Genomic DNA, 24,445 nt, shown 5'->3' with positions numbered 1-24,445 from the left:
GTGAGGTCAGATCAGCCTTATTGTTATTGAATGGCAGAACAGGCTTGAGATACTGTATGTTCCGATTTTGTTTGCTTTTTGAGGAAGTTAAAGTGAGTGGACAAAAATATGGCAAAAGTGGAGAAAAGTGAGTTTATCCACTTGGGTAGGAAAAACAAAAATACAGAGTATTTCTTAAATAGAGAAGAGTTGGAAAATAGTGAGCTTCAAAAATACTTGGATGTTCTTTTCATGAATCATTTGGGAGTCAACATTCGGATTCAGCAGCCACTTACGAACGTTAATGATATGTTTGCCTTTATTATAAGAGGGCTTGAGTTTGGGAGTCCAGGATGTCTTGCTGCAATTATATAGAGCCTTGGTGAGATCATATTTGGGAGTATTGTGCAGTCTCTTTATCTGATAAGTAGTCGAAGGACTCAAAATCGAAGCAGTTAAATGCGTGGCTACAGGGATGGTGCAGGAGGGAGGGATTCCGGTTTCTGGACAACTGGGGTCCTTTCTGGGGAAGGTGGGACCTCTATAAAAAGGATGGGCTACACCTGAACCTGAGGGGCACCAGTATCCTTGGGGGGAGGTTTGCTAGTGCTCTTTGGGAGGGTTTAAACTAACTCCGCGGGGGCATGGGAACCAGGACTGTAGCTTTAGGGTACAGGACCTTGAGTGTAGGGAGGTTAGGAATAATGCAGCGATCTCTAAGGAGGGTGCCTGTAACCAGAAGGGTGGATTGAAGTGTGTATACTTCAATGCCAGAAGTATAAGGAATAAGGTAGGTGAACTTGCAGCGTGGGTTGGTACCTGGGACTTCGATGTTGTGGCCATTACAGAGACGTGGGTAGAACAGGGACAAGAATGGCTGTTGCACGTTCCAGGGTTCAAATGTTTTAGTAGGATCAGACATGGGGGTAAAAAAGGGGGAGGCGTGGCATTACTTGTCAAAGATAGTATCACAGCAGTGGAATGGACGATGGAAGAGGACTTGCCATCTGAGGTAGTTTGGGCTGAGGTTAGAAATAGGAAAGGTGAGGTCACCCTGTTAGGTGTTTTCTACAGGCCTCCTAATAGTCCTAGAGAAGTAGAGGATAATATTGTGAGGATGATTCAGGAAAAGAGTGAAGGTAGCAGGGTGGTTGTTATGGGGGACTTTAACTTCCCAGATATTGACTGGGAGAGCTATAGCTCGAGTTCATTAGATGGGTCGGTGTTTGTACAATGTGTGCAGGAGGGTTTCCTGACACAATATGTCGACAGGCCAACAAGAGGGGAGGCTATATTGGATTTGGTTCTAGGTAATGAACCAGGCCAGGTGTTAGACTTGGAGGTAGGTGAGCACTTCGGGGACAGTGACCACAACTCGGTGACTTTTACTTTAGTGATGGAGAGGGATAATCGTGCGCCGCAGGGCAAGAGCTATAGCTGGGGGCAGGGAAATTATGATGCAGTGAGGCATGACTTAGGATGTGTGGATTGGAAAAACAGGCTTCAAGAGAAGAACACTAATGAGATGTGGGGATTGTTCAAGGAGCAGCTACTGCGTGTCCTCGATAGGTATGTACCAGTCAGGCATGGTATAAAGGGCCTTGTGAGGCAGCCGTGGTTTAGTAAGGAATTGGAGTCCCTTGTGAAAGGGAAGAAGGCGGCATATGTAAAGATGAGGCGTGAAGGTTCAGTAGGGGCGATTGAGAGTTATAAGGTAGCCAGGAAGGAGCTAAAGAGGGAGCTAAGAGAAGCGAGAAGGGGACATGAAAAGTCTTTAGCTGGTAGGATTAGGGAAAACCCAAAGGCTTTCTATAGGTATGTCAAGAATAAAAGGATGACTAGGGTAGGTATCGGTCCAGTCAAGGATAGTAGTGGGAAGTTGTGTGTGGAGGCGGAGGAGATTGGAGAGACATTAAATCAGTACTTTTCATCAGTATTCACTCAGGAACAGGACACTGTTGCTGATGTGAATATGGAATCACAAATAATTAGAATGGATGCCCTGGAAATATGCAGGGAAGAGGTTTTGGGAATATTGGAAAGGATGAATATAGATAAGTCTCCTGGGCCTGATGGCATTTACCCCAGGATCCTATGGGAAGCTAGGGAGGAGATAGCAGAGCCATTGGCCTGGATTTTTATGTCGTCATTGTCAACGGGAATAGTACCAGAGGACTGGAGGATAGCGAATGTGGTCCCATTGTTCAAGAAAGGGAGTAGGGATAGCCCTAGTAACTATAGGCCAGTGAGTCTGACTTCAGTGGTGGGCAAAGTCTTAGAGAGAATGGTAAGGGATAAGATTTATGAACATCTGGGTAGGAATAACGTGATCAGGGATAGCCAGCATGGTTTTGTGAAGGGCAGGTCGTGCCTCACAAACCTTATTGAGTTCTTTGAGAAGGTGACTAAGGAAGTGGACGAGGGTAAAGCAGTAGATGTTGTGTATATGGATTTTAGTAAGGCGTTCGATAAGGTTCCCCATGGTAGGCTAATGCTAAAACTACGGAGGTATGGCATTGAGGATACATTAGAGGTTTGGATTAGGAATTGGCTGGCTGGAAGGAGACAGAGGGTAGTAGTTGATGGATTATGTTCATCTTGGAGCGCAGTTACTAGCGGTGTACCACAAGGATCTGTTTTGGGACCATTGCTTTTTGTTATCTTTTATAAATGATCTAGAGGAAGGACTTGAAAGCTGGGTAAGCAAGTTTGCGGATGACACAAAAGTCGGTGGAGTTGTGGATAGTGAGGAAGGAAGTGGTAGGTTACAGCGGGATATAGATAAGTTGCAGAGCTGGGCGGAAATGTGGCAAATGGAATTCAATGTAGCTAAGTGCGAAGTCGTTCACTTTGGTAGGAATAACAAGATGATGGATTACTGGGCTAATGGTAGGCTACTTGGTAGTGTGGATGAGCAGAGGGATCTTGGTGTCCATGTACACAGATCTCTGAAAGTTGCCACCCAGGTAAATAGTGCTGTGAGGAAGGCATATGGTGTACTGGGCTTTATTGGCAGAGGAATTGAGTTCCGGAGTCCTGAGGTCATGTTGCAGTTGTATAAGACTCTGGTGAGGCCTCATCTGGAGTATTGTGTGCAGTTTTGGTCGCCATACTATAGGAAGGATGTGGAAGCTTTAGAACGAGTGCAGAGGAGGTTTACCAGGATGTTGCCTGGAATGGTAGGAAAATCTTATGAGGAAAGGCTGAGGCACTTGGGGCTGTTCTCATTGGAGAAGAGAAGGTTTAGGGGAGATCTGATAGAAGTGTATAAGATGATTAGGGGTTTAGATAGGGTAGATACTAAGAACCTTTTACCGCTAATGGAGTCAGGTGTTACTAGGGGACATAGCTTTAAATTAAGGGGTGGTAGGTATAGGACAGATGTTAGGGGTAGATTCTTCACACAGCGGGTTGTGAGTTCATGGAATGCCCTGCCCGTATCAGTGGTGAACTCTCCTTCTTTATGGTCATTTAAGCAGGCATTGGATAGGCATTTGGAAGTTATTGGGCTAGTATAGGTTAGGTAGGATTCGGTCAGCGCAACATCGAGGGCCGAAGGGCCTGTACTGCGCTGTATCCTTCTATGTTCTATGTTCTAAAATGTTAACTCAGCTTTGTGCCCACAGATGCTGCCAGACCTCCTGAGTTTCACCAGCAATTCTGTTTGTGTTTAAGGTTCCAGTATCGTTTTATATTGGAGTCTAAGAATATAAGGATAGACCATTTAGAACTGAGATGAGGAATTTGTTTTCCACTGAATAGTGAATCTTTAGAAATCCCTGCACCAGATGGTTCTGGAGGTTTCCATCTTTGAGCATATTCAGGACTGAAATTGAGATTTTTAAATTTTGAAACTGGGGATAGTGCAGGAAATTGGTGTTGAACTACAAGACCAGCAGGATGATGGGAACCTGTGGTGTAGTTCCAATGCATGGATGGATGTGAGAAGGGAGGACATGGGCAGGATTTCAGTCACACGAGTGTGCTGGCAGACAGGAAGCTGGTTTGAAGGGTGTCTCCTTCAGTGCCAGGACTGTGCAGAATAAGGTAGGAGAGCCTGCAGCATGGATACGTACCTGGGACTTCAATGTTGTGACAATTTCGGAGACATGGATGGAGCAGGGTCAGGAATGGATGTTGCATGTTCCAGAGTTTAAATCTTTCATTCAGGTCAGGGAAGGTGGTAAATGATGGAGAGGTGTGGCTTTGATAGTCAAGGACTGTATGATGGTGGCTGAAAGAACTTTTGACAAGGACTCACCTACTGAGGTGGTATGGGCTGAGGTTAGAAACAGGAAAGGAGAGGTCACACTGCTGGGAGTTTTTTGTAGGCCTCCGCAGATTCCAGGGAGGTGGAGGAGAGGGTCAGCAAAATGGTTCTGGTTAGGAGTGAAAGGAACAGGATGGTCATTACAGGGACTTTAACTTGCCTGACATTGACTGGGAATGCTATAACTCTAGTACATCGGATGGATCAGTTTTTGTCCAATGTGTGCAGGAGGGCTTCCTGACACAGTATGTCGAAGGGCCGACGAGAAGGGAGGCCCCACTGGATCTGGTGCTTGGCAATGAACCAGGCCAGGCATTTGATCTAGTTGTAGGTGAGCACTTTGGAGAGAGTGACCATAATTTGGTTACATTTAGTTTAGCGATGAAAAGGAATAGGTGCATGCCACAGGGCAAGGGTTCTAGATGGGGGAAGGGCAATTATAATGTGATTAGGCAGGACTTGGCAGGCATAGAATGGGATAGCAAAATGCAGGGGATGGGGACAATTGAAATGAGCAGCTGGTTTAAGGATCAGATAGTGCGTGTCCTTGACAGGTATGTCCCTATCATGCAGGGAGGAAGTGATAAGGTAAGAGAACCGTGTTTTACTAAAGAAATTGTATCCCTTGTTAAGCAGAAGAGCGAGGCTTAGATGTTGAGATGAGATGGTTCCGATGAGGTGATGGTGAGTTACAGGTTAGCTAGGAAGGATTTAAAGAGAGTTAGGAAGAGCAAGGAGGAGACATGAGCAGTCTTTAGCAGGTAGAATAAAGGAAAACCCTAAAGCTTTCTATAGGCATGTGAGGAATAAAAGGATGACTAGGGTGGGAATGGGGCCAGTCAAAGACAGAAGTGAGATCGGAGAGGTGCAAACAAACATTTCTCATCTGTTTTCACTCAGGAAAAGGAGAATATTGTAGAGGAGAAGACTGAGACACTGGCTGTGAGACTATAAAGGATTGAGGTTAGTAAGGAGGTGGTGCTACCAATTCTAGTGTGCAAGTCCCCTGGGCCAGGAAGCTAGGCAGGATGGCAGAGCCTTTGACCTTGATCTTTGATTGTCTACAGGTTTAGTACCAGAGGACTGGAAGATTGCAAATGTTGTGCAATTCAAGAAGGGCAGCAGAGATGACCCAGGTATTAAAGACCAGTGAGCCTTATGTCTGTAGGAAGCGTTTTGGAAAGGGTTATAAGAGAGGATTTGTAATCATCTAGCAAGCAACAATTTGACTGGATATGGTCAACATGGTTTCATCAAGGGCAGGTCGTGTCTCTCAAACCTCATTGAGTTTTTTGAGAAGGTGACCAGGTGGATGAGGGTAGGGCAGGGCATTTGACGTGGTGTACATGGACGTGGTGTAAAGCCTTTGATAAGGTTCAAAATGGTAGGCGTTTGGAGAAAATGTGGAGGTGTGGGATTGAGGGTGATTTAGCAGTTTGGATTAGAAACTCTCTTTCTGTAAGAAGGCAACGAGTGGTGATTGATGGAAAATATTTAACCTGAATTCTGATTACTAGTGGTATGCCACAAGGATCTGTTTTGGGACCACTGCTGTTTGTCATTTTTATTAATGACTTGAATGCAGGCAGAGATGAATGGGTTAGTAAGTTTGCAGATGCCACTAAAGTTGGTGGAGTGGTGGACAGTGGAAGAATATGGCAGATTCCAGGGGGACGTGGATAAACTGCAGAATTGGGCTGAAAGGTGGCTAATGGTATTCAGTGCAGCTAAATGTGAGGTGATTCACTTCAGGAAGAATAATAGGAAGGCAGAATACTGGGGCATTGGAAAGATTCTTGGTAGTTTGGAAGTGCAGAAGGATCTTGGAGTCCGTGTACACGGATCCCCTGAAAGTTGCCATCCAGGTTGATAGTGCTGTTAAGAAGGCGTCCGGTGTGATAGGTTTTATTGGGAGAGGGATTGAGTTCCGGAGCCTTGATATCATGCTGCAACAGTACAAAACAGTAGTGCGGCCGCACTTGGAGTATTGTGAACAGTTCTGGTCACCGCATTACAGGAAGGATGTGGAAGCATTGGAAAAGTTGCAATGGCGATTTCCCGGGATATTGCCTGGTCTGCAGGAATGGTCTTGTGAGGAAAGGCTGAGGGACTTGGGTCTGTTCTCGCTGAAGAAAAGGCGGCTAAGAGGGGATTTAATAGAGACATACAAGATGATCAGAGGACTGGATAGGGTGAAGAGCGAGAGCCTTTTTCCTAGGATGATATCGACTTGTATGAGGGGGTGTAGCTACAAATTGAGGGGTGATACACTGAAGACAGATGTCATAGGCAGGTGCTTTACTCAGAATGGTAAGGGTGTGGAATGCCCTGCCTGCCAATGTGGTTAACTCAGCCACATTAGGACATTCAAACGGTCCTTGGATAAGCACATGGATGATGATGGGATCGTGTAGGGGGATGGGCTTGGATTAGTTCACAGGTTGGTGCAACATCAAGGGTCGAAGGGCCTGTTTTGCACTGTATTGTTCTATATTCTATCACCGTGATCACATTTGAACAAAGTTGCTTGATGGGTGTTAACAACAAGCAGCTGGTCCTGAACAGCAAAGCAGAAACAGGTGGTCAGTTCAGCATTCCGGAGATGGTGACCAGAACTCCAATTGTACCTGTCCACCATTGTCACTTGGGGTCTGAGCTCTCTCTCAAACAACTCCACACCGAATTGTGCGCCAGAATCATATTGTTACAACACTGTAATTAATGTAGTCACCCTCATCAATGCCGTCTAAGTTGCATGTTTTGCTGTTTGTGGTTCATTTAACCCTGTTGGACTCTAGGACATGTATGCAATACGAGGACAGATGCTTTCTTTGAAATCTCTTCTGTCACTTCAAGCAACTCTTAAATGCCACTCAGCTATTGAAAACTGTTGGCCTACCTATGAACCATGATTCCCCTTGCCCCTGAGATTCATTTCACAGTCTGTTGCCATTGACATTGGAGACTGAGGATTGGGGATGTGTTTAATAGAAGGTACAAGTTTTAAACGTGCAAGTAAGTGTTGCTCCCTGTTAAAGCTCAGTAAAGATTGTGGTGCTAATAAAATCCAACATTACAGTCATACTGCAGGCAGGGCCGTATTGTTCTTAAACAGTTCTGAGCTCCCTCAAAGTTCTGACAAGGGATTGTTTTCCCCAGTTCTTCAGATATCTCTCACTTTCTTGGAAACTAATGTGTTTTGATTAGTTCTTCTATAAGGTGTAGGACACTGATGGGGTATGGGCTGTCACTGCCAAGGACAGCATTTGTTGCCCTTCCCTAGTTATGGCTGCAAATGTGTTGCTGGTCAAAGCACAGCAGGCCAGGCAGCATCTCAGGAATAGAGAATTTGACGTTTCGAGCATAAGCCCTTCATCAGGAGTTCCCTAGTTATGGCCCATCTGCACCAGTTCAGAGGACCAGTCAAATGATTATTGATGTGGATCTGAAGTCACATAAGGCCCAGAATGGGGACGAATGGTAAGTTTCCTTCCCCAAAGGATGTCCATGAACCATGCTAGTCTCTATATCAGGATTTCATGGTTATCATTACTTGGAAAACAATGGCCTGGAGGTGTTATTGCTGAACTAGTAATTCAGAGACCCAAGTTCAAATCTTGCCAGTTAAGAGTCTAATGATGATCCTTTGCCAATTGTCAGCAAAACTCCTCTGGATCACTCCTGACCTTTCGGGAAAGAAACTGCCATCTTTACCTGGTCTGGCCTACAGTTGACTCCAGACCCACAGCAATGTGGTTAATTCTTAACTGCCCTCTGAGCAATTAAGAATGGCCAATAAATGTTGGTCTAGTCAGTGACACCTTCATCCCGTGAATGAATTTTAAATATTGATTTATTTATTAAGTTGGGTTCCACCATTCCTAATTGGAGGAATTTGTACTTGTCAAATTTTTCTTCAAGGAATGTAAGGCCAACATTTATTGCCAATTAGTAAGAACCTTGAGCAAGTGGTGATGAGCTGCACTATTGAATTGCTGCAATCCATGGGTGGCGATAGACCCACAGTTCTATGTGGAAGGGAACTCGATCATTTTGACTCAGTAACAGTGGAGAACTGGTGATGTAATTCAAAGTTAGCATGGTGTGTGGCTTGGAGGAGAGACGTAATCCCTCTGAACTTTCTGTCCTAACAGGAGAGCGATTCCAACTCCTCCTATCTCCACAGAGCCCAGGTCCCTCATCCCTGGCACCAGTGCCCAAAATTCCCTCTTTGCTGATTTTAGATTTTGGGCAAGAGATGCAGGGGCAGTGTTGGAAAGAATTTTTTTTCCCCCACGTTAAGTAATAATAATAACCTGTAACTTGCTACCTATAAAGTTGACTTTTAACAGTCCTCTGGGCATTAAGGGGTGACTAATAAATGCTGGCCTAAGCCAGTGACATCCACATCCTGTCAATGTAAAAATCACTAAGTATTAATTAGTGAAAATGGACATGATGACTGTTTTCAAAATGAAATTGGACAACCACTTGGAGCAAACAAACTTGGACTCCAGGGACAGAGCAGTTAAAGGACTGACTGGATTGTTCCACAGAGAGTTGGCAGGTACATGAAGAGCTGAATGACCACTTCCTGTGCTCTGAGTTATGCTGTTACCTTGACACCCTTCCAAAAGAATTTTGCCCAGAATTCAGGAGAATGTTTGAGCTTGAGGCCTAACCAGTGATCCATAACAATTTAGTGCAACTCCCTTGCTTCTGCCTTTTATCTCCTCTATTGCGAAGGTTGAGAATCCACATAACTTTATCAACTTCCTCTGCCATCTTTAAAAGTTGTGTATGTTCATCTCTTGGCCACTCAATTTTAACCACCTCCCAGCATTAAAACCGTACTGTTTAATTATATTTCCTTAGAAAACGCTCCTTTGCAAGGTATTTCTCTGTGGTAGCTGCATTTCTGTCCAGTCTGTGTATTGGAATACGAGTGCTATACCTAGCTTTTGAAATGTTTGATGGAAAACATTTAAAGGGCCAGTTTTGCTTCTTTATTTATGAGATTATTCTTTCGTACCTGAATTTTATAATTGAGTGCAGATACTTGCAGAATTATATGCCAGAATAATGTATTTTATCATTGGCTTCTCCCATTCCCCTCAGCAACCTGTCCTAGTCCACTCATGGCATTACAAATTACGCTGCTGCTGATGTGTGTTATGATGAATGTTTTGTTGGTTCCTGGTTCACAGTTTGACCGAACTGAAGTACAACTATGTTGCTATCCTTGGCTCCTGCTAACATGGCATTCTTATCCTCATAGGCACTGCTCGACTTCCAGAAATCGGGGAGAAGGCAATTAAGCTCAAACCTTTCATCAGGAAGTCATTGGAATCCATAGTCAAGTACCTGGGTAAGCAATCACATGTACAATCTAGTTCACTAACTTATGACTCATGTACCAAGTTTCATCTGTACAAACTTCACTGGGAAGTGGTGGCATTGTGTTTATGTCACTGGGTAATTTACATTCAATTGTAGCAAACTTTTAATTAACCAGCACCTGTGGGACCAGGAGTGTACCACGTGATCAAGAGTTCCTTCCAGTCAATGTAAAGCATGCACAGCGTAATAGAAATGTAATGCAGGGGGTATATGTGTTGCTTGTTATACCTTCTATTTACAGTATAAATCTCTTGAATAGTAATACAACCTTTGCCTGAAATAAAACTTAATGGCAGAGAGCTTTCTTATTCAAACTCTCAACTGACTACTCCAACATTGTGGAGATCATGATAATGCAGTAAACTTCCTGTATTTCAGATGTATAATTTTTGCTGGTTTATCAAGGGTGCCAGTTTATAAGATGCTGTTGAAATGAAGTTTGCTGTAATAAAATCTGGAATTGAAAACTAGTCTCAGTAAACCCAACTTGTCCTTTCAGGAATCCTACATGTGACTTGAGACCCACAGCAATGTGGTTGACTCTTAACTGCCCCCTGAAATGACTTCGCAAGTTTATTTGAAGGACAAATAGGGATGGGCAATATGTTAATCTTGTCAACATGTCCACATCCCATAAATACATAATTGAGTTGCTCATGACACAATGTGTAATCTGTCACGAGCAGATAGTAATGGGACCTGAAGGTTGGACAGATGGTTCACATCCAGGAACCATGTGTCTCACCACAGGAAAATTGGAGATGCCAGTGTTGGACTGGAGTGGACAAAGTCAGAAGTTACACAACATCAGTTTATAGTCCCAACAGGTTTATTTGAAATCACAAGTTTTCGGAGCACTGCTTACCCGATGATTTCACATAAACCTGTTGGACTATAACCTGGTATCATGAGGTGTTATTTGTACTGTGTTTTGAACAATGAGCATCATACCTGATTGACACCTTTTCCAGGTCACTTGTACAGTGTTCATGCTCTAGAATAAGCACCCACTGTTCTAGAATTGAGAAGGAGCTGACAGAGGGTGAAAGTACCACTGCATGACGACAGGTTGACTGTATTCTTCCCATTGGCAAGAATGTCCTACTCAAATTTGTTTAAGTATTATGATTCAATTTCTCCAGCAATTGCCCATAGCAAAAAAAATACAAGCCCCTAGTTCAGCCAAGACTCCTGAGTACTTCCATCATTTTCTGTTTCAGATTTTCAACATCTACAGAACGGTTTTGCTTCTAATTAGGGGAAATATCAGCCAGGTGTTCTGTGTTTGGTATTGTCTGACCGTCTTACTCATGAAGTGGGTAACACTCTGGTGTGATGCAGAAATTGTACAGCAGGCAAGACCCGTACTTGTAATAATCTGTGGGACTGTTGGGGTTGTAACTGAATACATTATGAAACATATTCCTTTTTACCCTGCAGAGCTCCATCCGCCTGTTAAGACTGTTCCCAGTCTGCCTGTACATTCAGCCAGTGTGACTCCTGCCAAGATGCCCCCTGTCTTAAACCATGGTTCTCCAACTATTCTGGGCAAGCGAGGATACGAGCAGCACAATGGCATTGATGGTCAGTATATTGTAAAGAATAAGCGGGTATCTGGGCAGCTCAAGTACCCACTTTGGCAGTCCTTAGCTGTAGTTCCTGACAACATCCTTTGTGATTTGTAAACACGAAGTTGGTGATTATCAGAGTTGTAGTGATGGGCATGTGGGACATGAGATCTCCTTAACAGTAACATGTTCACGCTGACTTCAGACCAAAGATAGTGACTTGGGTGCCCAGCTTGAGGCTCTCGACCATTGAGCTGAAATGATTCCATTTCTTGAATCGGAATACATGCTTTCACTTGAGTTGACATGACGTCAATATCCCAACAGTTCTCCCATTCATGCTTCTCAGTTTGCCGACAACTCATGTTGCAGCTCAGACTGCGTGAAGTGCTTGTGTGACTGAGAAGCTCCAGCTCGTATCTACGAGTTTACAGATGGTTTGCCCTTGCTCACTTCAGTTAGGTCATGTGTCAGCTTAACTGTACGTGGTATTCTATAATGTTCTTCATCACTGTCTGTTGGTCCTTGTTTACCAGGCACTATGAAGAAACGTCTGTTGATGCCGTTTAGGGGTAAGACAATCGCGCAGTCGTGCTCACGGCTACACGCTCATCGTGAGTGCTTTGTGTTGTTGCTCCCCTTGCAAACCACCCCCTACCCCTTTCGGCTTTGATAACCTCCAAAACAGCCGCCTCATGGCATTTATTCGCTAATCAGCTTGAGAACTCCAAAACCCCATTGAGGCTTCTGCTGGATCTTGTGAAGGGCATGTTGAATGACTCTGATATTTCCATCTGAGTTTATGCAGTGAGAGACACCTTCGTAAAATATGTGGGAACAAATTCCTTCTGCATTCAGGATCACGTGGTTAGAGTATGTATTTCCACTCACGAGTACTGTGTGCTGCTCCCCAGTTTCAATAGGTCCAAGCAGCCTTAACTAAATTCTAGAAAGAGTTGTTTCTTTGAGGTGTTATTTGTACTGTGCTTTGAACAATGAGCATCAGACCTGATTGACACCTTTTCCAGGTCACTTGTACGGTGTTCATGCTCTAGAATAAGCACCCACTGTTCTAGAGTTGAGAAGGAGCTGGCAGAGGGTGGAAGTGAAGGGTCTGAGATTGGCAGATTACAGGCTCAGCCTGTCCTTGTGCCAGAGTTCCTGCAATAAAACTTCAGTCACAAAGATCTTGCACAGCCTAGAAATATTGGTCTAATGTCTGGGCTGCACTCTTGCACACTCTTTGGCAGAATAGCTAATAGTGAAGTGGGTGATCACTTACACAGAGCAGTTGATGCTTGTCCAGTCCAGCACAATAAGTGAGGAACATTCCCGGTAATTGTCAGGCCACAGTGGAGAATTTCCTCTCCCCTGGCTGGTCTAGGCAAATGGGATACTGAGCACTGTAAACCAGAAAGTTTCTGGTTCTGTCCTACTTTGTGCTGCAGTAACTAGTCAAAAGAGGCTAGTGAGGTGCTGCAATTGGTCTGGGTAAGCTGGGATCAGGATTGGCCAGAGTTTCTGCTCATGGCCTCTGTCCATAGCTCAATTGGGACAGTCCTTAAGAGTACCTGAAACAAAGGCTGGATCAGCACAGCTTAGCTATTAATGCCCAATATCCTTTTCACACTGGGATGGCTCTTTGGGTGAACTGGCTCAGTAGGACTGAGTTGTTGTCAGCTTCCTGATGTCTGTGGAACTAATTACAAAGTCCACCAGAATCTTCGCCATAAAGAATAGGAGGCTGGCAAGATCAGACTCAGGCTTCAAACATGGACTCTGTCTTGCAGTAGATGCTGGGGTGGCTGGGGATGGATTTGCAGACCTGAAGCTATTTGAGGTTTTGGCAGTGATGGTGAGGGGTTGAGAGAATTGTGGCTGCTTTTTAAATTAATCTTCGCCTGGCTCTTTGAGGTGGGTTGTGGATGTTTTGGAGTGTTATCGGTATGCCTCACTTGTTTTCTCAGATCTGTGACCCATTATGTGTACAACAATAGAAGCTGCAAGGCGGTTATATGATTCAGTGGCACCCAGTCCTCATGATTTATGCAACTGCTTTTAACTGCCTTGCTGTTTATTATTGTGTGTGTAATGTATACCATGCAGTGACTTTGCTATTCAAATCTTTTAATGAAGTGGGCACCAGCTTCCCCCACTCTTTGCAAACCACGCGATGACCTCGGCAGCGGTTATGTGAAGGGCAGTTGCCTGTAAATCACGGAAGTATATGTTGGTCACTGTATTGTATGTGTTAGTGCATATTCCTGCTTGGTTGTCATCTTGTGCCTGTTAGCTGGTTGTTATCCTGAGTCTGAAAGAAATGTACTGTATTTTGATTTAAGAATGACTTAACTCAATTTGGGCAGCTCATTGTTGCATAAGGCAGACCAGTGTCCATCAATTCAGCATCTCCTCTTTGTTCAACATCCGACTGCCTCTTCCATCATTGTGCTGTTTTCATCTGATTCTTCCTGCAAGTTTTGAGGGTCAGCATCAAGGAGCCTAGATCATGCGTCTTGGTTCAAGTTAATCTCCTCTATTCTGCTCCAACCTCAAAACATGGTCCTTCACTGTACCAGTAACATTTCCTCAATGTCCTGTGTCTGTTTGGGGTGAAATTGACAATTTGGAGTGATTTGAGCTTTGAGCCATTGGTTCATCTCACGTGGGATCCTTCCAGCCAAGGAGGTTTCATTATATTTGTCAAGACTGACCTTGACCCATATCTCCGGGTTGACCGTTAGCACTTAACCCCCTGCTCTGACACTCGGCCCTACTGAAATATCGAGCAATTTTCCAGCCAGCATAATATTTATCAAACAGTAAGGTATTTGAAGCTTGTATGAGATGATTATTTGGGGAGTCAACAGCAAGCTTTCCAGCTCCCTTTGGTATTGTGGAATCTGTGCATGCTATAATCTCATGGTACACTGGGTTGTTTTTATCTGGCACACACTTGTAGAATCAGCACAATGCAGCTATCCCACTGCCACCCCATATCTCACCTCAGGAGAGCTGGAACGTTTTTGAAATCAATCTGCACAGATTGGGCTCTGACTCGAAAAGTAGAGATGGTCAGTGAATGAATGGGGTGGATAAGTAAGTGACACCTGCTTTGTATATCATCACTGCCAATCCTTTTCAACAGCCACTTGTTCCAGCTGTCCTAGGGTGATGTATCTTGGAACGGTGCCCCATTTCACAGCCCATCTTTGAGACTGGAATCAGCCTTTTGCTTCAAGGCCGTTTATTAGAGAAGCGGGAATTTCTCAGTTCAAAGCTAGATGGTAGTCTGTGGAAATGTGGGGAATTCTTTTGGGACTGTTGCTGTAGCTGGCAGCAGTACTACATAATTGGGGTCTTCACTCATTGGGGATGATTGAGAATATTGGTGGGAGTTCATTAGTTGGGTATAAATGGTGCTTTCTCAGTTCTACTTGATATAAATCCATCCCAGTTTGGGAATTTACTAACTCCACATGGAAAGATATTAGCCTGACCTGATCAAACTCCACGATATAGTAAAGTTTTAAAACTCATGTGATGCACTTTTTCTTCAAGGAATTAATGAGAATTGAATAATTCAGTAACTGTCTGACAGTGAGCGTTAACTCCAGGACTTCTGTGCGAGACTCAGCCTCTTGAATTTCAGTTCAGAAGTTTTGTTCAAATAAATTGAAAAATTTTAGAACAATGGCCGACAAGTTGTACGTGTGTGTAATGAGCTGCCAGAGGATGTGGTGGAGGCTGGTACAATTGCAACATTTAAGAGGCATTTGGGTGGGTATATGAATAGGAAGGGTTTGGAGGGATATGGGCTGGGTGCTGGCAGGTGAGACTAGATTGGGTTGGGATATCTGGTTGGCATGGACGGGTTGGGCCGAAGGGCCTGTTTCCATGCTGTACATTTCTATGACTCTGAGGGGAAGGGGAATGAGAAATGTGCTGTGTGGTTAAGGTGAGCTGAGAATCCAGGCAGTAGTCCATGGATCTGAAACTTGCGGTGCTAGTGAGATTGTGCAGTTGTTAACCTGATGAGTACAACAAACCAGAGGAGGTGGGGACTGGTCCAATTAAAAGACAAGTCAAAGAGTGTTCATTCCTTAGTACCTAATTATAGTTGACAATTACCTTCCACTTTGCAGGAGAAGAATCTTGCTCTTTCCCCCGCATCGTGTGGGGCGGCCACCGTGTGGGCGGCACGGTGGCACAGTGGTTAGCACTGCTGCCTCACAGCGCCTGAGACCCGGGTTCAGTTCCCGACTCAGGCGACTGACCGTGTGGAGTTTGCACGTTCTCCCCGTGTCTGCGTGGGTTTCCTCCGGGTGCTCCGGTTTCCTCCCACAGTCCAAAGATGTGCGGGTCAGGTGAATTGGCCATGCTAAATTGCCCGTAGTGTTAGGTAAGGGGTAAATGTAGAGGTATGGGTGGGTTTCGCTTCGGCGGGTCGGTGTGGACTTGTTGGGCCGAAGGGCCTGTTTCCACACTGTAAGTCTAATCTAATCCCTTCCCCATGTCTACCATGGTGACTGTCCCTTGTGTTCAGAGATCTCAAGCTCAAGCTCCCCATCCTTTTAGGCAGTTGTGGGATGGTTTGTTTCCTGCCACATTCCACAAGAGTGACGTTTGAACCTTGCATCAACTTTATTATTATCTCTCAATATGGTAAACTTCTTACCACATTTTAGCTGTCTCTCTATCCAATTTCAGCAATGACCTATTGACACACCTATCCCAACCCTGGTGCTGCTCTGTTTCCTGCCTCTCTGTTTGGAGATTTGATACCTCAGTATTCTGAAATTAAGCCCTTATGTACAAAGTTCACTGTTGAATGTAATCTGAAACTCTGGCAATGCTTTTGCCTATTCTCCTCTCCTGCATTTAATTCCATAAGCACGACTTGCCATTGGGAGTCTCGCCAACGATTGAAAAGTACATCGAGACTGATGCTGTTCATATGCAGTCAGCATAATTGCTACTTACAGCCAAGCAATCAGGAGAATTCATCCCAGTGATGTCCCCTCCTGTAAGCCCTGAGTATCAAACATCCCAGTGATGTCCCCTCCTGTAAGCCCTGAGTATCAAACATCCCAGTGATGTCCCCTCCTGTATGCCCTGAGTATCCATTCCACACAGACCCAGTGACACAGCTTGAAGGGGATGTCCTAGTGCTATTGTCTTGCTTCCTGTCTCAATCAGGGAGCAAACCTGCGACCGGTCTCAGAAGAGGTCTGTGCCTGAACTCCAGTACATTGTTTTCACACACAGCATCTTTGGTGAGCTCAGGGGTAATGAAAACTGAGAGATCTCTGGGTGTTCAACTCAGCAAAACAAGGAAGACACGTCAGAATAGGCAATCTGTCAGCGTGGCATTGTCATTTATTATGAATTTGATCATTAGCACTGAGGCTTGGGTATTCAAATACACTTCATGTTAAGAATGTCCATCGGAGCCTGGGTGCAAGGTCTTTGAGGTGAGGAAGATTCAGTCACACACGTCAGACTGGTTTTTCCAGAGGCTGTATGACTCTTTTTTCCCATGGACCCGTGCATGTGTGTGAGAGAGTCTGCAAACAGAGTGGGGAATTGTACATCCTTCTGTAATCATCAAATACTTTACTGATTCTGTTTTTCTTTTATGTTTAGCAAATCATGGACAAGTGAGACAAATGGTAAGTTTTTTTTAAACAAATGGTGCATCTCTTAATTTTGTACAGTTTTTCATTTCTTGTGGTAATGAGAGCAATTCCACTTGAGGCACTGTCACCATAGAACACTCTCAGACTAGGTACATCACAGCATTAGGGAGTCAAGTGGACTTCAGGACTCGGGTACATGATGAGTACTGACAAGTGTAAGTGCCTTAACCATCCCAGACTTTGCAATGCTCATTCCTATTGTATCCAGAATAATTCCAGTAATCCCAAATCACGAGAATTGTGCAGCCAGTCAACTGCTCATCTGGAAAATCCCCAACATTGAGGAAATTAAGGTAATAAATATGGGGAGAGGAGAAGTACTGGAGAAACTTGAGGGACTAAAACCAGCCATTCCCGAGGACCAAAGAGCCTGCATGTCAGCGTTTCTATAGAGGTAGTGGATACACTGCCATGATTTTCTGTAATTCTCTCATTTCCAGAGTAGTCCCAGCAGATTAGAATTTAACAAATGTAGCACCACCTTTTGGGAAAGGAGGGAGAGAGAAAACTGGAAACTACAGGTCACTTAGCCTGACATCTGTCAAAAGGAAAGAACTGGGCTCTATTAACAATGCCTTAATAATGTACTTACGACCCCAAACTATGATTATATAAAAATTTGATTTGCTCTAGGGATAGCTGTTTGGCAAATTTGAGTTTTTGAATACGTAACTAATGGGATGGATAAAGGGGAAACCAGTCGATATCCTGGGCTTGGATTTCCAAGTCTTATTCACTGAGGTACAAATAAGAACTACTGGAGCTAGGATGGTATACAGTATTGGCACAGATGGAACATTTGGTTAATGAACTGGAAGCAGTAGGAACAATCGGGGTATCTTCACGTTGGTGAGCTGTAATGGAGTGGTGCAACGATCAGTTCTGGGTCCTCCGTATATACAATCCATGTTCGTGACTTAGTCAAAGAGATCTAAAGTAATATGTGCAAGCTTGCCGATGTTAGAAAGCTGGATAACAATATAGCCTGCAATTAGGACCAGGGGAGGCTGCGAAGAGAAACGAATTGAGTGGACAAAATAATCATCGATGGAGTATATTTTGAAAAAGAGAGAGATTACTCTGATATATGAAGAGAGACAGATGGTTGAGGATGATATTCACTGCAGTTTAGAAGAGTGAGATGGTTCTCACAAAAACCTCTAAAATTCTAACAGGACTAGACAGGGTAAATGCAAAAGGGATGTTTCTGATGACCAGGGAGTCCAGAACCAGGGTCTCAATCTAGGGGTCAGTGTAAACCACTTGGGACTGAGATGAGAAATGTATGCATCTAGAAAGTGTTGAGCCTGTGAAATTCACTACCACTGAGCGGATGAGGCCAAAACATTTTTGAATGTTTTCAGCAAGGAATTGGATTTAGTTCTTAAGGTTAAAGGGGTCAGAGGTATGGGAGAAAGTCAGAACAGGGGGTGGAGTTGGATGATTAGCCATGATCATGTTGAATGGCGGACCAGACTCGAAGGGCCGAAAGACCACCTCCTATTTTCAATGTTTCTATTCAATTCGGTCATGAAAAAAAACTTAAACATTGTAACTGTCTGTGGTCATCTAGACATGGATGTACTTGTACAAGAAACTCAAAGATAGAATGCAGAAACATCAAGCTAATAGGAAATCTAATGCCATATTGGCCTTTTTATAACAAGGGGATTGGTGTACAGGAATGAAGATGTCTTTAAATTAGATTCCCTACAGTATGGTAACAGGCCAACAAGTCCACACCAACCATTCCCCTACATTTATCCTGACTAATGCACCTATCACTATGGGCAATTTAGCATGGCCAATCCACCTAACCTGCGCATCTTTGGAGTGTGGGAGGAAACCGGAGCACCCGGAGGAAACCCACACAGACAGGCGCCCAAGGCTGGAATCGAACCCGTCAATGGCGCTGTGAGGTAGCAGTGCTAACCACTGAGCCACCATGCTGCCCCATTTCAGAAATGTTCATGATTAGATTAGATTCCCTAATCTTGACCCTGTTGCACAGGACATAATTCAAACCAATCTTGGGATGCTGTGCTTGATTTTCATCCCCATTCAGGAAGGATATACTTCCACTAAAGATGGTACAGTAAAGGTTCACCAGATTAAATCCTGGGATGGGAAGGTCACCCAATAATAAGGACCTGAGATAGTTGGGTCTATGTTCTCTGACATTTAGGAAAATAAGAGAAAGGGTTTCAACAGTGAGAGGTTACTCACATTGTGTGTGGATTCTAGAAATTAGCACAATCGCTGGATAGGGGGACAGTTATTTCCGACTGAGATGAGAAAATTATTCACCTTATTAAAGGGTTGTGAATCTTTAGGATTCTCCACCCCAGAAGTTTGGGAGTGCTCCTTCATTCAACGTATTTACAACTGAAATAACTTTTTGCTGTCTCTGGGTTCAAGGGATCTGGGGAATGAGAAGAAAATGGATCTGAAGCCCTAAGAGTAGCCTCAATTGTCTTGAATAGCGGAGCAGTCTAGTTGGGCTGAATTATCTACTTTTTCTTCTGATCTTCCTTGGCAAGTTGTAGACCACGTTCTTCAGATGTTTGCACTTGTGTTCCAAGTTTTCATTCTCTGCTGTTTGACAGTTCCACATGGGGATAGGAGTTTGGTTCGAAGTGCGAATGAGTAGGTTTATTGCCAATCAATGAACACAAGCACAGGATAGAGGCTGATGCTCCAGTGCAATACCCCTGGAACCCATCAGAGGCTGCCTCTTCCTAGTGCTACAGCCAATCATGTGTCTGTTTACGTGCAGGCGTCTTTCATATAATCCCCAAATGTATAGCACCATGGTGGAAATCATTTGGTCTCCGGTCTGTTCTTGCAGTTTCTCTCTCCCTTCTTTCCTCCCTCTTTTGCTGGTCCATGTCTTGTATTTCTGAATACTAATTGTTTGTGTCCTGTGACAGACTGCCATTAACAGGGGTTACATGATTAATGGGAAACCATACTCAAGAAACTCCAAAGTGCTGAAGCCGGGGTCCCTTCCCCCAATGAAGGGCAGGAGGATGAACTGGATCGACGCACCAGATGATGTTCTTTTCATAGCAACGGATGAAACTCGGTAATGACTGAACTTGCCCTATGATACTGGCAACATCCTGTGTCTGTGGAGTACTGAGCTTAGTGATGATCTGTTTGTGTGGCCTCCCATGAGCAACTTTTAATTTTTTTGTGAGAAGTGGGTATTGTTCATTAGGCCAGTTCCCTCATGTGCCATAAACAACTTAGCAGATTGATGTGATTTAGCACATGTTATGCCCCTGTGAAATGATCATGTGAAAATCAAATCCAACCAAAGAAAGTATGCTACCAATTGATTGTACTGGACGTTTGTTGTAAAAATACACATCGCAGATTTGGTCACTGATTCAAAGTGTCATCCCAAAACCAGCTGACGACAACGTGAGGATTAGTAGGGATGGAGACCTTGACAAGAAATAGGCTAGCAAAAGGACTAACTCTGAGGAAGGGTTGGGAAACAAGAATGAGAAATGTAAAACTGAGTAAGTTCTGCAATTTATGCCGTAACAAATAGGAGGAGGCCATTCAGCCCCTTGAGCCTTATCTGCCATTCGGTAGAATCATGGCTGATGGAACATTCCACACACTGTTTCCTTCCCCATAAATCACCTGCTGATGCATCTTTCTATCTCAGCCTTGAGCATGTGCAAGGGCTCTGGCCCCACAATTCTGTGTCAACGAGTTTCAAAGACACCCGATCCTCTGGGAAAAGAAATTTTGCCTCATCCCTTAATTCTAAGGCTACCTCCTCTGGTCCTAGGCACTCCTGTGAGGGAAAACATTCTCTCCGAATTTACCCTGTCAAGCCCTTTAAGAATCCCATCACCTCTCATTCTTCTCAACTCCAATGAATAGAGTTCCAAACCTTTTAGCTTTTGCTCATAAGACGATCCCTCCATATCAACCATTATCATTCATGTTTTCTCATGTGATACTCCATTTGCCAACTTTTTGTTCACTCGCTTAACCTGTCATTACCTCTCTCTGTAAACTGTTTGTATCCATCCCAGGGCTTGCCTATGTTTGTCTCCTGCAAATATGGCTGCAGTACATTTGCTTCCTTCCAAGTCATTCATATATATCGTAAACAGTTGCAATCCAGCCAGAGGACGTATCTGCCTTTAACCACATTAGTTCGTCAAAATACCAGTTCTGTCAAGATGGGGATGGTACTTAATTCCTCCCCTGTATTCCTTAGCATTAGTGGGATGTTTGATGTATCTTCCACCATAAAGGCTGCTCCAAAATAACTGTCTAATTCCTCTGCCATTTCGTTGTTTCCCATAGCCATCTCTCCAAATTCATTTTCTAAGGGGCCTATGTTCACTTTGACCCCGTCACTACTTATATATTTAAAGGCGTTCTTATTGTCAGTTTTTATATTCCTCACTAAATTGCCCTCTTTTCTTCCCCTTTTACTATCTTTGTGGTCTTTTTGTTTCTGAATTTATCGTAGTCTTCAGGGCTATCACTAACTTTTGTTTCCTTATGATTTTCCTTTCAACTTAATGCTGTTCTTAACTTGCTCAGTCAGCCATGGTTTTTTATCCCTCTCTTAGAATCTTTCCTCCTCTAGAGTTTTTGAAAAGATTTGTAGCTCAGGTTGTGGAAGAGGTTGTAGATTTGTTCGCTGATACATGTGTCACAAACCTAAAGAAGAAAACACAACACAACCAAACACAAAAGTGACCATGCTATACATCAAAGAAATATCAGAAGTGACTTCCAGACTAAACCGACCCCTAGGAATCTTAGTGACTCTCAAATTGACAAACACCTCTCACCAGCTCCTCTCTAAAGTTAAAGACCCAACACCCACATCCAACAGGATGAACATTATCTACAATATATCCTGCAATATATCCTCCACATCGTACAAACAGGAAGAAAACTGACTATACAAGTGCACTAGCATCAACTCACCACTGCTGACACAGCCAGTACACACTCATTTCCAACCCCGCAGACCACGAAGGACACATTTTCAACTTGGACAATGTAACCATTGTAGCAGGGGCAAAATGGAGAGAATTCCTTGAAGCCTGGCAATCCAACCAGAAGTCACTCAATAAACAAATTGAACTGGACCCCATTTGCAAACCACTCAGATACAGAAACGGCAGTACCAAAAAACAGACACACAAATATCAGATGGGACAGACCACTAACACTTTATCTAAGAGACACTGATGCTGTCACCTAGTGAGGCGACGAAACATCTGCAGAAAACCACACCAGCTCAGCAAACAAATCTATGACCTCATCTTTCTTCCGTGGTAGCATGTATTTTTGCTGAGTCATGGGTTACCTCCTTAAACATCATGCTTTACTGTCTTTCCTGCTAATCTATCCTCTCGTTCACTGCAACCACCTATCTTTGTTTCGTTGTAATTCCCCTTATTTAAGTTAAACAGAGTTGTTTGCGACTCAAGTTACTCTCACTCAAAATGAATATTAAATTCTGTCGTGTTATGATCACTACTAGGGAGATCTTTTACTCTGAGATTTACAGAATGGGGAGTGATCAGCCAATGGTCAGTTTGCTTCGAGACAAAATGGGAAGTGGTATGGTCAGGATGATTCAGGAGTAGGTTAGTTTGCAGGTAGTTGATTTGGTCTCAGAAGCTAGACTATCAGCTTTCTGATCAAACCTGAACTGAAACCACTCTTTCAGTTGGAAAGTTTGTCTGTTGTACAATTTGCAGTTTTATTTAGTATTGTCTTTTTCCCTTTGAAATTAGGAAAGTGCGTAAGATGCTGGGTCCTGTCGATATGAAGCGGGCAGCGCGTCAGCCCTACAGACAGATTCTAATTCGACAAGGACGTGCATCTTCTGCATCGCAACAACCCAGGCAGCCCATGAATGAAGAACCAATTGTCATCGAGGATTAATGCAAAGTGGAGTTTTAATAAAGCAAGAGACTTGTAGTCCCTGTTATACTTGAACCTTCAGTGCGCATGAAGTAGAGCTCCTGAACTAGACTCCAAATCAAGTGCTTGTCAGCCTCACGTTTAAGATCAATTTGAAGGATTATTATTTGAGTTAGATTTCCAATGTCCTTCCAGAGTGGACAGTGGCAGTGGACAGAGTAGCTGATGGCTACAGTTAAAGGCAGCTCCGACAGCCTCTTCCACCCCTTCTCGGTGGCTACTACCTTTGTTTTTGTTCCTGCAGGAAGCGGAGCTGCCTCGTGATGTTATTTGCGAACCTGAATGGCCTGTGGTTCTCTTTGTTCTTTGAACTATCCTCTTGCTCCAGTCTGTGCTGCTGGGGCTCCCAGAACAATGTGGTTGTCTATGGCTTGGTAAAAGGTTTTTTTTAAAGAAAAAGAAAAGTAAAGAAAAAGATTTTAAGAATTCCTTTTATTTTGAGAATTGTCTGTAATAGTTTAAGGAGGTGCCGTTTCTCCTCGGTTTAAGAAGCAAGTTTTGTTTTTATGAACTGGTTGGCGTGCAGTTAATGCAGTGCATTGTTTTTGCATGTTACACTGTATATTGTATCCTTGAACCCATTTAAAATGGTGCAGTTTTCCAGTGGAACCGAAGAGGGAAAAAAAACTTTCTTAAAAGACTTTTTTTCATGTATGACCTTGAATCTTTTCATCACTTGAGATTCGTTATTGCAAGTTTCACAGTGAATAATTATGTACAAAATATTTTTCCATGTTTCTGACTTGGGTTGTGTTTGAAGCACCCTGATTTTCACAGTGAGATATATTCCTACTACAAGGTTCTATAGTTTAGTGTGCTGATATGTACATACACTGCTAATGTAGTTGGTAAGTTAGTGTTATTCAGTCATTCCATAGGATTCAGGGAGGGGCAGTGGATGTAAAGTTTTACTGATTCTCTTTGTAACAGCTTAAGGACGTGCAGTGTCCCCACTGGGGCAACCTGGACTCGGTGTCCCTCTTGGAATAGTCAAATGAAGCTCATCCTTAGCCATACAAAAACAATAAAGCATCAACTGAAATCTCTCCAAGTTACTTTCTTCTACTTCAGTGTTTTATTTTGTCAAGTGCTCTTTGGCTATCTTGTGATGCATGTGGCATGTTTTCTTTTCAGTGTCTGTGTGAAGCCCTTGCACCTTGTTCCAGGGCAGCCTTCACACCTTTTCTGAACCAATGTCACAGCTTGAAACATTACCCACAATGAAAGAAATGGGAGTGCGAAAACACAGCTATAGGCCAATTAGCCCCACAGTCCGTTCGGAATCCGACATGCTTACTGAAAGAGATATAAAAACTGTCCTTTATTTTAAAGGGGTGTGACCAGGAGGTAGATGAAGGGAAACCAGCATTTAATCTACCTGGATTTCAAAAAGCATTTGATAAAGGAGGCAAAGTTAGCTGTGAGAAGGAAGCACAAAAGCTCCAAAGGGATGTAGGTTAGGTTAGTAGGAGAGGATGTAGCAGATGAAAAATAATGTGGGAACATCCTATCCACTGCAGGAGGAAGAAAAGAAAAGCAGTGTTTTTTTTAAA

The 24,445-nt window shown here is 43.6% G+C and overlaps 1 protein-coding gene across 3 annotated transcripts in view; it reads left to right on the top strand.

Moving 5' to 3' along the window:
- Positions 1-23,943, top strand: part of LOC132836779 (metastasis-associated protein MTA1-like) — a 127,391-nt gene extending 103,448 nt beyond the window's left edge. The window contains exons 16-21 of one of the 3 annotated variants that reach the window (XM_060856240.1): positions 9,528-9,617; positions 11,090-11,233; positions 11,754-11,789; positions 16,864-16,889; positions 19,847-20,001; positions 22,703-23,943. In XM_060856240.1, the coding sequence (XP_060712223.1) occupies positions 9,528-9,617; positions 11,090-11,233; positions 11,754-11,789; positions 16,864-16,889; positions 19,847-20,001; positions 22,703-22,853 (602 nt within the window). In that variant the 3' untranslated portion in view covers positions 22,854-23,943. Of the gene's footprint in view, positions 1-9,527; positions 9,618-11,089; positions 11,234-11,753; positions 11,832-16,863; positions 16,890-19,846; positions 20,002-22,702 lie in introns of all 3 variants that reach the window. The other 2 variants (XM_060856239.1, XM_060856241.1) reach the window with 2 other exon arrangements.
- Positions 23,944-24,445: the final 502 nt, after the last annotated feature.

This window comes from Hemiscyllium ocellatum, chromosome 47 (genome assembly GCF_020745735.1).
Source record: "Hemiscyllium ocellatum isolate sHemOce1 chromosome 47, sHemOce1.pat.X.cur, whole genome shotgun sequence".
NCBI classification, from domain to species: domain Eukaryota; kingdom Metazoa; phylum Chordata; class Chondrichthyes; order Orectolobiformes; family Hemiscylliidae; genus Hemiscyllium; species Hemiscyllium ocellatum.
Note: the sequence above shows the minus strand (reverse complement) of the source record. Positions and strands in the feature narration are given on the sequence as shown.